Source organism: Alosa pseudoharengus, unplaced genomic scaffold, assembly GCF_046254945.1.
Source record: "Alosa pseudoharengus isolate Yale_2024_CS ecotype anadromous, Long Island Sound unplaced genomic scaffold, YU_APseudo_1.1 YU_APseudo_1.1_scf_6, whole genome shotgun sequence".
Classification (NCBI taxonomy): Eukaryota; Metazoa; Chordata; class Actinopteri; order Clupeiformes; family Clupeidae; genus Alosa; species Alosa pseudoharengus.
In genome coordinates, this window is record NW_027468848.1 from 26,007,455 (window position 1) to 26,020,033 (window position 12,579).

The following is a 12,579-nucleotide window of genomic DNA, read 5'->3' on the forward strand; positions in this document are numbered from 1 at the left end:
AGTCTGAAAAAGGCTTGCACGTCCAGATAAAAGCAATAAAAACGGGAAATTTCCAAGGGGGTGAATATTTGTTTTAATCAACATGTATGTTAAGATCATTATATAAAAATGATGATGACATATATCTCTCATATATCTCAATGCACACATCCATAAGGATGTTATTGAGCTGCTGCTTCATTCCTTGTTGAAAGAGGTCTACAGTTCATGTTATCATCTTCAAAATTACATGAAATCACTAGGAGCCCTCATTTTAAACCGCAACCCATAGGCTTCAGTGGTATGACAACCACTGAGTGAGAATAAGTGATAATATTAATATTTGTGAACCGGGCACAGGGCACTATAAGGTATATATTGACTGATTAATTATTTGGAGGACAGTTGGCTTAAGATTAGTAGGTCATCTCGGTTTTATTAAAGTTTCATGGAAATGAAAAGGAACTTTTAATTTATTCACTGTAGGAATCAATTTATAGTTTGATAGTTTACAACTTTCTGGTTTGTGCAGTGCACTGACTCACCCAAGTTTTCTTGTAGGATTGTCTACTTGGTATTAAATGAGTAGAATTATTTAGCACTGACATTTTTGACAACTCAACCTCTCAGAAGACTTGAGGGACACGTGCAAAAAAACACAAAATAGTGTAATATTTGTGTGCAAGGTAGGCCATTAATTATGAGGAGAAATTGCATCAGATGTTGTTCTGCAGCCTACATATGATGTAAATTAATAGTCCCTAGGCCTGGACATGGGTTTCACGCACCAAATTTTCAGTGCACATGGCTGAGACAAATGTCAGTATTTTCATTATTAACTCTGTGAATAATTGACCACAATTATTTCAAATAATTGACTCTGGACCTCTAGGGCCTTTTTTAAAAATAAGGTTGACATTATTATAGTGGATGGAATCCACTATCTTAAAATCTCCTGGCTGCTTCTTTTCTTTTTACCTTTTCAAGAATGAATGCAACTCTAACAGCTTTCCATCCACTATTGTAATTCCTCTGGCATTACATTTCTAGTTATTATTATAACCTTTTCTTTTTACCTTTTCAAGAGTGAATGCGACTCTAACCGCTTAACGTACAGACATGTTGAAATAACCGTTCTGAAGGTCTGGAGTGGGGCAAGAGAGTTGTTATTTCAGATTTTTAAAAAAAGTTTATACTTTTTTAGAAATAGGGGATTAAAAAATTTAACTAGAAATGTAATGCCAGAGGAGTTACAATAGTGGATGGAAAGCAGCTGGCTTAATGTTGGTGGGGAGATTCCTGGAAAAAAAAAACATTGAATCACTTAATCTTTGAGTTCATACAAACCCTTGTACCAAAAAAACAGATTGTATGCATTAGAAGCTGAGACAGTTGGATTCACAGGTGACACCTGTGCCAGTGTTCTGATTAGCCCGGGAACTTCTCTGGGAGCTTAACGAGCGCAGCTGGCTTTAGGCCATTATGACATCACAGCCATTCAAGTCTACTGTATGGGGGAAAATGAGCTTTCCATCCACTATTGTAATTCCTCTGGCATTACATTTTTAGTTAAACAATGTCAAGGACTGGAACAATCTGCTTTATAACTGAGGATGGCAGTCAGATGTCCATTAATTTAGCAGTGAAAACTCAACCTTGCTGAAATTGTACTACAAGTTGAAAACCACCAGGGTCCTGGTCATTGCTAATGAGGGAGTCTGAATTTCATCAGGCCGTTTTAATGACGCATTCTCAGCCAATGACACATACAGGGGGCAGGTATTAACCCAGACACAAACATGTAGAAGTCAGGATCTATGACTGTAATATGATTCTGTTGGTAGAAGTTGTTAACATTACACTTTGTTGCCATGGCCTTACTTTTTGGACAATATGTTGTGAGATTACAAAGAAAGATATACAGCCAGAGACTGCCATCTTTGGAGACAAAACATGACAGAATCAGTGCTCAATCTAAAAAGAAATTGTTGTGCACATAAGCACTGCATGGGTGGGTGGTTTTGTTTGTTGAAAATGAATGTTTACACATAACTTAGTGAGAAGGTACTTGTGGCTAGAAACGGGAGTTTGCTTTTGTAGTCTATATAACCCGAGGTAGGTCGAAGAACTGAAATGTTGTTTATGAAATAACATTTTGTTCACTAGTTCGCCTGTCGGTATGATTGCTATGCTGAGTGTATAAGCTAAGCATGTGTTTGGCATGGTAGCTGCCCGTGATCCTGGAATGCCTGAAGCAGAGATTGTGATAGAGCAATGGCCACTTGCACCCCCTGTGTAAGGATGAGTAACTGGGCTAACAGTGAAATAAAGGAGTGTGGGGGGGGGGCAACTGTGTGGGGGTAATTTTGCGAACGCTGGGGCGTGTGACGTATGGATAAGGAGGCCGGCTTAAATATCCTGGAGGCGGAGGAAGACAGGTGGGTCAATTGCTGTCAATCATCCCTAAGGGCTCCTCCCGAACTTTGTTTAGAAAACATCATCATGTGTGGGAGTGTATAACTTCCGTGACTGTCGACTTCTCAGCTCTCCAACACTAGTAAAGTCTAAAGAGAAAATAATCCTAGGGAACTTTTGAGGGGATGTTTTACTTTTTTCTTTTTCATAAGATCAACAATCTCAGTCTAATGACTTGTGACAGCATTACCTGATCATTGTACTTACCTGATTATCAATACCAAGTCGGACCTTGGGTTTCACTTGAGATAATAGAATAACCAAAACTGTGCTGTAGTCTAACAGTTTTTCCATCTTAAACCACACCTGATATTAAATAGTTATAAGAACTGATTTATAATGAAAGTTCAGTGGAACAAGAAATGTGACTTCTAGTTTAAAAAAATGACATGACTTCACTAGATAACTTCTTACTTTACAAAGAAGATACAAAGACATAAACTTTAACACATCATCTTTGTTTCTGATGGCCATGGTAACAGCATAACTAAAAGCACAAACATTCAGTTCCCTTAATTGACCTCTGCTCCACCCTTTCCAGAACACAAACAAATGACTTTGGTCATGCTTTACTGGGATAGTCCCCTTTAACCTGCAGATATACAGATGCTTAGGTTATCAATAAACTATCTGTTGACAGTGTAAACAAATGTATGGTTTAAGTTAAGATTAGGGGATGGTTTGGTTAAGTTTAAGTTCAGTAATTGTTCAACAACAATTTTACATACTGAACCTGTATCTCAACAGATCATTTCTAAAGTCTCTGTTGACAGACTATCCAAGTAAAATTAACATGACTTCAGATTCCTGCACACTTTATATGAAAAACACAATCCAATCAAATAAAATCAGTTAAGATTCATTGCACACTGAACATGTTTAAAATGTGAAGTGTTTTGGAAGGTTCACAATTCAGAGCTGATAAACAAAACAACACTCTTCTTGAACATCATGAAGAAATGTCAAATGTTGTTTCTGTGCAAAGACTCTTGTTTTCATAAAATCTTACAGTAACTAATGACTACATTCTAAAAACACCTAACTTTGCAGCTCTGTCTTATTAATTACACATTGATTACCAACATTTAAAACTCCATCGATTGTACATTCACAGTATAAAACAGGAATCTGTAATCTTGGAAGGGACACACTTGTATAACAGAACAGTAATATCTTATCACTGGAAATAATCTCTTGCTTCCAATCCAACACATAAATAGCAATGGGCACACATAATTTAGGTGTTACACGTCACCAAAAGAGTTATATATAAAGAAGAAAAAACATTTATTCCATCTGCTTCCTCATCACAATCACACGTCAGCGTAACACAGCAAAGTCTCTCAAGGACATCTCTGTAGTTTCCCTTTCAGACCCCTCCCTCCTTCCCCTTCCTCATCTCTTCTTCTTTAGTGCAGTCTCCGCTACTTGGCTTCGTTTCGCATGCGGCAAGCCACCGCAGTGATGAGGGCAGCCCCTTTCCCACTACCGTCCTCCGACTGCATGATTGACACCTCGCACTGCGGCGCCAGTTCACGCAACGTCTGGCGCAGAATGGTGGAGAAACTGACAAGGAGAGGATGTGGGGGGGGGGACAACGGTGTTATTACAAATTAACAGTTCAAAACACCTGTTGTGCTCACACCTGCACGTACACACGTACATACATACACACACACACAGGATATAACTCACTGGGGGTGCAGCTTGTAGAGCGTTCCATCTACCCCCACGGTGACACGGAGGTGCTCAAGGTGCCGGTTCTTCCGGATCTTGTCGACCACGGCAGCGAGACCAGCGGCGCAGAGCTGGGCAGCACGGCGCGCCACCACAGTGCACACCTCCTTCACCAGGATGCTGTCGTCGCACGTGCTGCTGGTCAGGCCCAGGTGCTGCAGGATGGCGCGCACCTGACGCAGGGCCAGACGGTCGCTAACACACACACACACACACACACACAGACACACACCAGGTAAGCATGGCAGTCTACACAGTACCTTCATCAAAACACCAAACAAATTTGGCCCCGGATGCTCAGATGGCCCTTTTTGTCTGGGCACCGCTCTGGACATTGGCAACAAATGAATTTACCAGCACAAGTCATCTAGACCAACACTCACTAATGGTTAATTAACTGCAGGACAGAAGTCACCTGACACACAGTGTGATGAGACCTGACCACTGCCTCTTCCAAACCTGCCATGGCCTGATGTAGCTTGTTTTCCTGTATGCTATGCACTATTAAGGCAATGGTAAAATGGTAATTTAGAGGTTCAGTTTATCTTTAGTCCAATTATTACCTGGCCTTTCCGTGTACTGCCCACTTATTGCACTCTTGACTTACCCTCCTTAGTTAAACTTTTCCTACACTAACCTCTATTTCATGGGTGACTGAGCATTTCACTACCCTTGGAACTACTGTAGCTCTTCTTTAAAAGAAAGCAGTAGGCAATCTCTTCCCAAAATGAAAAGGCCATTATATCATATTCCTGAATTTAAAGGCATGTCGCCCCCTTTGCAGTCACTCAAGATGTACATTTGTCTTTGTTTTGAGCACTACAGAGAAAACTCATTGTATTTCATTTTTAACGGATTCAGCATGGGATGTGTCGGGGAGTGAAACACCACAATGCAGGTTGAATTAGATAAGTACGGGCCAATGGCAGATTAGAGTGTGTAAGGAGAGAGCATTCAGGCACAGTGAGGAGGGCAGCTCAGGAGCAGCACGCTCCACTGGACTGGAAGGGCAGACACATCCCAAGTTCCTGACTCCTGATCTCTTTTAAGAGAACAGCCATCTCTGAGGTCAGGCGTGGCCGCATGGATGTGTTGGCTGTGTCAGTGGCAGCAAAAGCTAAGGGCTTGGTACTTGCATGTGCCACACATGTTTACACACATTTATATGCAAAAGAGAGACATTTATATCAGTACACGCATACACAAATACATCCACACCCACACCCACCTCTCGATCTGTGAGAGGAACTTGGTCTCGAAGATGCCACGCGTCTTCAGCCTCTCTGAGAGCCGGCCGCGGAAGAGCAGCCCCTTGGAAGTAAAATCCAGCAAAACGTTCCTCACCACCTCCCCCAGGTACATACCACTGATCATCTTCTCATACCTGTGCACAGACACAGACACTGCAATTAACTCTTTGAAAAAAAACACCCTAATACATAGGGTTGGGCACCGAAACACGGTTCTAATATGGCATCGGTGCCGACGCAAACGGTAGTAACTGCATCGAATAACAACGTGGATTTCGGTGCTTAAATAGCGTTTTTTTATTTATTTATTTTTATACGAGGCATCACTGCATGTCATGCGTCATATCTAACGTCTTGCTCTGATAGAAACACATACAGATACATTTAGCTAACATAAACACTTGATGTATAAACCAGAGGGGTGCACCACATAGGCGAGTGGACAGTGTTTGACAGCTTGCGTGAGCCCAAGTAGCTTACTTTAAAGCAATATTGCGAGCTCCTGTCAAAATCTAGCAGTAGGCCTAACTACACACAAGCAAAAGGCTATGAAACAACATCAACAGTAGCCTATATGTTACACAATATCCTTGCTAATTCGCTAACTGGCATTTATTTGAAATGTTATCAGCAAAGTTGTAAGGTGAAAACTTTATTTCACGGTGTGTTCTAAACAACATAATTGCATGATATTAATCTTTCATGTGCATGAGGCCCATATAGCATCACAATGAATATGAAGATCATGTTAAAAGTTCGCTGGCAAGGCCCCAGCTGTGGCGCAACTAGCTGGGGCACCTGCACCGTACGCCGGCGACCCTGGTTCGATTCCCGCCCCGTGGTCCTTTCCGGATCCCACCCCTGCTCTCTCTCTCATTCGCTTCCTGTCACTCTCCACTGTCACTGTCATTAAAGGCATAAAAAAAGTTTGCTGGCAAAAACATAAATAGTATAAGTATATATTCTTTTGATCCCGTGAGGGAAATTTGGTCTCTGCATTTATCCCAATCCGTGAATTAGTGAAACACACACAGAGTGAGGTGAAGCATACACTAATCCTGGCGCAGTGAGCTGCCTGCATCAACAGCGGCGCTCGGGGAGCAGTGAGGGGTTAGGTGCCTTGCTCAAGGGCACTTCAGCCGTGCCTACTGGTCGGGGTTCGAACTGGCAACCCTCCGGTTACAGGTCTAGTGCTAACCAGTAGGCCACGGCTTCCCCGTATGTAGGTTACATACTATCACTGAACTGTTATCGCTAATTAACGCTGACTGGTGTTAACGCATAGCCATAGTTGCTGTTAAAATGCCTACTAGGTTAGTGCTGGGATCTAAACACTTCAACACCGACATGTAGCCTAACACGTTCAAAACTACTGCGTGTTATGGGTTAAGACATGAAATTTCTTAAAGCATTTGGGAACACACTGAATTAACTGGAAAGTAGAGTCCCTGTTAGATTAGCTTGCTTGCAAATGCCGTTGTCAATGACCTGGCAGTTTTATGGCAAGCGATTTTAACATACCTTATGACAAACCGCCTACACTGGGTAAACTTGAAAGCAGAGCTTACCATTTTGTGTGCATGCATGGCAAGCTGTTTTAACATTTAAATGTATTATTATGGTTAGAAGCTATCAGATATTGATAGTAAATTGAATATAACAGTTCAATTTCATGTTCAAATTTGTATTATCAATAAAATAATTTTGATTTAGCACCGGTATCGGATAAAACCCAAACGATACCCAACCCTACTAATACATCACCCTACATCTCCCCCCACACACACACACACGTTTGGGTGTGGTTGGGGGAGGGGGTTATGATCTTGTCACGCTGCAACATACTGCTGCTTGCCAGGGTTGGCTGAACGCTCGTCCACGGCGTGGTCAAAAGTCGTGCAGAAGTCGCTGAGCTCGCCGTGGTCGCCGAAGGCACCCCACTCCATGTTGATGCACATACGGCCTTCGTTCCCCTCCACCAGCTCCACGTTCTCCATCTCCTCCATGTAGCATGCGTTCGTGCCCGTCCCTGGTAATGGGTGATACACATGCATCCGCAAGGCCAAGGCCAAGGCGCCACACACACACACACACACACACACGGAGAGAGAGATTTCAATTACGCTGAAAATTCCTACACTGAAACCTGTCAGGGGTCTTGTGAATACCAGTAGCTTTATTGTGGCTCTCTCGTCCTTGTGGTTAAGTTCACAAAAACTCAAAATATGACATTTGCAAAAGTATGTGAACCCATGTAGTTAATTTGTTGTAACACCTCCTTTTACAACCACTACTTTAATGAGTCTTTGTACCCATTAGCCTCACATCTGTCTCACATCTGGTTCTGTGGATTTTTGCCTACTCCTCCTTGCAGAACTCTGCCAGTCAGGCCCGGATCTAGACTGCTCAGATTGGGGAGGGGGGGCAAATATCATTTTGAGTGCGCACAATGAGTGGATCATTTTCCTAGTAAACATCATCGGCTTTGATTTGGGAACACAAAATCCTTGTTTCCCCTAGACATTTTTCCAGCAGCAGGGGTGCTGGAAAGCAGTAGAAAGCAGCAGAACGTTTTATTCATGTTTTTCTTTCGCCTGACGTTACGCACTGAATCAACAGAAACTGTAGGCCTATTGCTGTTTGTGCTGCAAAGATTTTTTTTATTTTTTAAATAACGTTCCTTTCAATTCAAAGCAATTTAACATTATTGAAATTCATTTTGAAATTGATATTATGGCTAATTTCTTTCTTTTTTTAAAATTTGTCATTAAATGATCAACCCTTGGACCATAACACGGCACCCCTGAGCATGCATCACGGCACCCACTTTGAAAAACTGGCACTACACTATCACCGCCCACATATATCTTCAGGGACAAGCAAACACAGTACAGGGTTCCCATTCTTACATAAATACAATTCTAGGATTTTCAAGCCCCTTTTTCTTGAGCTTAGAAAGAATCCTGCACACTGACCATTCCGCAAGCAATTTGATGATGAAGGTCTAAGACCGAAACCATTCTTGGCCAATTGTATTTTTATTATGGTGCTTTGCAATGCAATTGCATTATGGTGAGTCATTTTGCTTTGCAATGCTTGTCATGCATTTCTGATAGGCGCATTTAGTCTGCTTGGCTTGGTGCTAAAATGCTAAAATTAAATATTTTGATCAATTTCCATCTTTTCCATAGCCAGAAAAATTCTTTTTTTCCAAGTCTTCCGGGATGCGCGGGAAGGTTTATGTTGCAGGATATGTTTCATTGTGAACTGAATAGTAAGCCACTCACCCACAATGAGCCCCACTTCGCAATATGGATCCTCATAGCCACAGGTCATCATAGTGCCCACAGTGTCATTCACCACTGCCACCACGTCCAGATCAAACTCCTGTGGAGGGAAGATGGACGAGGAAGAGGTCAGGGAGGGAAACAGACATAGAAATACAGCCAGTTAGCAGTATCTGTATATATTTGTATATATATGAGCGTATGGCATGTCCTGGTGTGTACAGTAATTTCCTGTGTATTAGCCGCATTGAGTATTAACTGCCTCCGTATATTAACCCTATAGCTGAAGAAATTTTGCTAAATCAACGTATAAACCGTGGCTAATAGTTGGGAAATTACAGTACGGTATTTCTTGAATTTCCGTTAGTTAGTTAGTTAGTTAGTTAGTAAGTAAGTAAGTAAGTATGTGTGTGTCTATCTATCTATCTATCTATCTATCTATCTATCTATCTATCTATCTATCTATCTATCTATCTAGTGTACATTTTGTGTGTGTTTTATGTAAGGGATAATGTATAGAACGCCGGTCATTATTGGGGAAATAAGTCCCGACAGGGCGAACCGGACCCTGTTCCGCCCTGAAAGGACTTATTTTCCTTATAATGACCGGTGTTCTATACATTATCCCGCTTATTACACGGCTACTTGCCCAAACGAAATAATAAACTCCCCACAATATGACTTTAGCCTACATAGCCTAGCTAGTTACCATTCATCGTGGCATTTGCTGAGAAACAAATAGTTTGCAACAACACACGCTGAACTTGAATCAAACATTCTTTAGAACACAGCTGATCAACCATCGGCTTTCACTTTTGAATGAAGTTCCAGTCCTTGCGTAGTGATATGAAAGACGTATCAGAAGCACAAAACCCGTTGCCATTGACAGCGGTAATTATATGTTTGCAGCGGTAATTACATGAATATATCTTACCGTAGAACTTTGGGAAATCCCATTCAAGTCGATAGAGCGTTCTACTAGCATTGTGAAGAGCCGTGTAATAAAAATGAAGTAGTGTACATGTGCATGGGGGTTTGTAGATACCCATGGAATAGCAACTTAACCCATCACTAGTGTACATAATTATGCCTGTATGTATGGTCGTTGTGTTGTACACAATACTGAATTTTCACTTTAATATTTCTAGTATTTTCATAAAACTATCAGTATTTAGTCTGATGGTAATAGATCCACCTATGTATGAAGTCCCATGACGTGTCAGGTGAGAGTATTGGATTCAGAACTTATGATTATTATATTCATAAATGGTTCAGAACTTATGATTTTTATATTCATAAATGGTTTATGTCCTGATTTTTCTGTTATGTGTTCTTCCACATATGAGATGACTGATGTTATTTCATTCTGTTCATGTGCTGTCCCTGTGTATATCTATGTGTGACTATATGAGATAAGCGGGAACATTATTGCCAGGTAGCCACTAATCGGAGTCTGATTCAGTGTAGTCCACGTGAGATGGGATGACCAACGCCATCTTCCGTCAGCCTGGAAGGATACTTAAACCCTAACTATTTCCTTGTCTAGTTAGAGAAGCTGATGGATCTTTAGGTGAAGTTATGCTGTCTCTCACTTGATGTGCATCATTGTAAATAAAACTGTTCCTGTTTTTTTTCTACCATTGGTCTGACTGAGTCTTCATTCATCTGTGGTATCAGAATTACCATCACAGGTGATTGCCAGAGATGTATATTTAGGTGTGTGTCTGTATCAGTTTTATGTCTGAGGAAGGGTTAAGGCCCCAAAACATAACATACTAGGGAGTAAAAAAAAAGTGTTGATTTTTTTAGACAAAGAGCCCATGGAGACCCACAGAGTGTGACAAAGTGAGAGAAAAAAAGAGAAGGGGGGGGGGGCAGTGAGAAAATCAAACTGTCATCAGTCATTATTCTGACTCGTTTACTTGCAGAAGTGCACATCTAACAATTTCAAATCATTTTAGCTCCATGGCTTTCTTTAGTAGAAAGGATGAGCACTACAGGCAGCTGTCATTACCTCGTGCCGGTGGATGGCGTCCTTCAGAAGGGTCACCACATCCTGACCCTCACAGCCGGTGGCCCTGAATCCCTTTGTCCACTTCAGCAAGATGCCCTGACAAACAAGACACATGCAGACAACAGAGACACATTCATGTAAAACAGTTTTGCCCCACACTTCCACGTCAACCTCCGGTTCCCTCCGGTTGCCCACAAGCTGCTTTTCCTTTAGAGGATTTGTGCCCGCTACGACAGCAAAGTGAGGGAGCAAGTGGGCAGGAGAGTGGAGGTATGAGCGTAGGAGTGCGTCCCTCTGCCGCTTACCTCGTCAAGGCGGTTCTGCTGACAGGGGAAGGAGAAGGTGAATCCCAGAGGCAGGGAGGCGCCCTTCATCCCCATGTACTCCATGAAGTCAGCGATGCAGTGGACGATGTGGTCAAACAGCTGAGGTGGAATGGAGGAGTAAAACAACACAGAGAAAGAGGGAAAATGAACAAAGGGTAAGAAGGATGAAGCAATGCAGGTAGCGCGAGCAAGTGAAAGATAGAGAAGGTATTATATAGACTTGGAGAGAGTGAAAAAAAGTACTGCCTGAATTCTTTTCAATGGCCGATTTTAGATTAGGTGTCACCTAAGTGATGCCAACAAATTATGTTAAAATATGATTTTTGAAACTGCCAATCTACATATTCTTCTGTCCACCATTTGGCTTGTTTGTGAAAATGTGGCCTCAAGTGTGGACATCGGACATCAGACATCAGACAACTTTAAGATGGTGGTGGCCACCCATGACGCTAACTAGCTGAAACTAACTCTCCAAATCCTGATCCCCTAATAGAGACAGAGAGAGCACACAGCTCTACACAAGTCCTTTTCTATAGACCTTTTGTGAATTTCTTATGTACATTCTGTCAATATCATTTAGAGGCTGTAAAGACGCGCTTTTTAAAAGGCCACAATTGCACTCCAATCCCATAACTTTTGCAATATACATCTGCAGTGCCTAATGTAATTTCTAGCTTCTGTGACAATAATGAATAGCAGTTTTGAGGTCAGAGAGTGAGTGAGTACCTCGTCTCCAGTGCCCTGCATGAGGTCCTGCGGTATGGCGTAGATCTTGTTGTGCATCTCCACGCTGCGCTTCTTCCCGCTCCGCACCCTCACCAGCAGCACACGGAAGTTAGTTCCACCCAGATCCAAAGCCAGGAAGTCACCTCGCTCTGAGCAAGAGCAGAGCAATTCAGTGAGTGAGTGAGTGAGTGTGTGTGGTGTTATCACATAGATGCATCAAAACAGATAACAAAAACAAAGATCATATCGCAGTCCAGATCACAAAAAAAGAGTGTATAGGTTACTAAATGCTTGGTGCATGGGTGAGGTTGGGTAGGTTAAACAGACTGAATGAGCTTGGTTAGGGAGAAATGAGTTTGCATGTGGCCTGGTGTTGGGTAGAACCAAGAAGACAGTTTGTGAATCACAAAGGAAGACCGGCATTTTCAAGGTGCAAGGTGGTTCCATACATACATTAGGAGGAAACATAAGGTGGACAGGCAACAATGAAAAGCAATTCACAAGACTGACATTTCACAAGTCATCCTATATCCTGTATGAACAATGTTACCATGGTTACATGCAGAGAGGAAAAAAAGACAGAAAAAATGTGGGGTGGGTGGGGGGGTGTCAGTTTCTCATGACACCTAGCCAACTGTCGCTATGGTTACAATGTGCGCAAATTCTGTGAGCCTGTCTATTTTAAAAAGTATACAATACAAATCACATAGGCTTAAAGAAAATGGTCTTTTCTTTCACATGGCATCTCATTTGTGGAGCCAATTTCACCAAGGGGGTCGGTTTGT

At 42.0% G+C, this 12,579-nt stretch overlaps 1 protein-coding gene across 1 annotated transcript in view; it reads right to left on the minus strand.

Moving 5' to 3' along the window:
• Nucleotides 1-2,848: 2,848 nt before the first annotated feature.
• Nucleotides 2,849-12,579, minus strand: part of hk2 (hexokinase 2) — a 36,485-nt gene continuing 26,754 nt past the window's right edge. The window contains exons 11-18 of the mRNA XM_076270923.1: nt 11,795-11,943; nt 11,048-11,167; nt 10,743-10,838; nt 8,729-8,828; nt 7,287-7,470; nt 5,420-5,575; nt 4,150-4,386; nt 2,849-4,020 (exon numbers count right to left, since the gene is read on the minus strand). Of these exons, the coding sequence (XP_076127038.1) occupies nt 3,879-4,020; nt 4,150-4,386; nt 5,420-5,575; nt 7,287-7,470; nt 8,729-8,828; nt 10,743-10,838; nt 11,048-11,167; nt 11,795-11,943 (1,184 nt within the window). The 3' untranslated portion in view covers nt 2,849-3,878. The remainder of the gene's footprint in view (nt 4,021-4,149; nt 4,387-5,419; nt 5,576-7,286; nt 7,471-8,728; nt 8,829-10,742; nt 10,839-11,047; nt 11,168-11,794; nt 11,944-12,579) is intronic.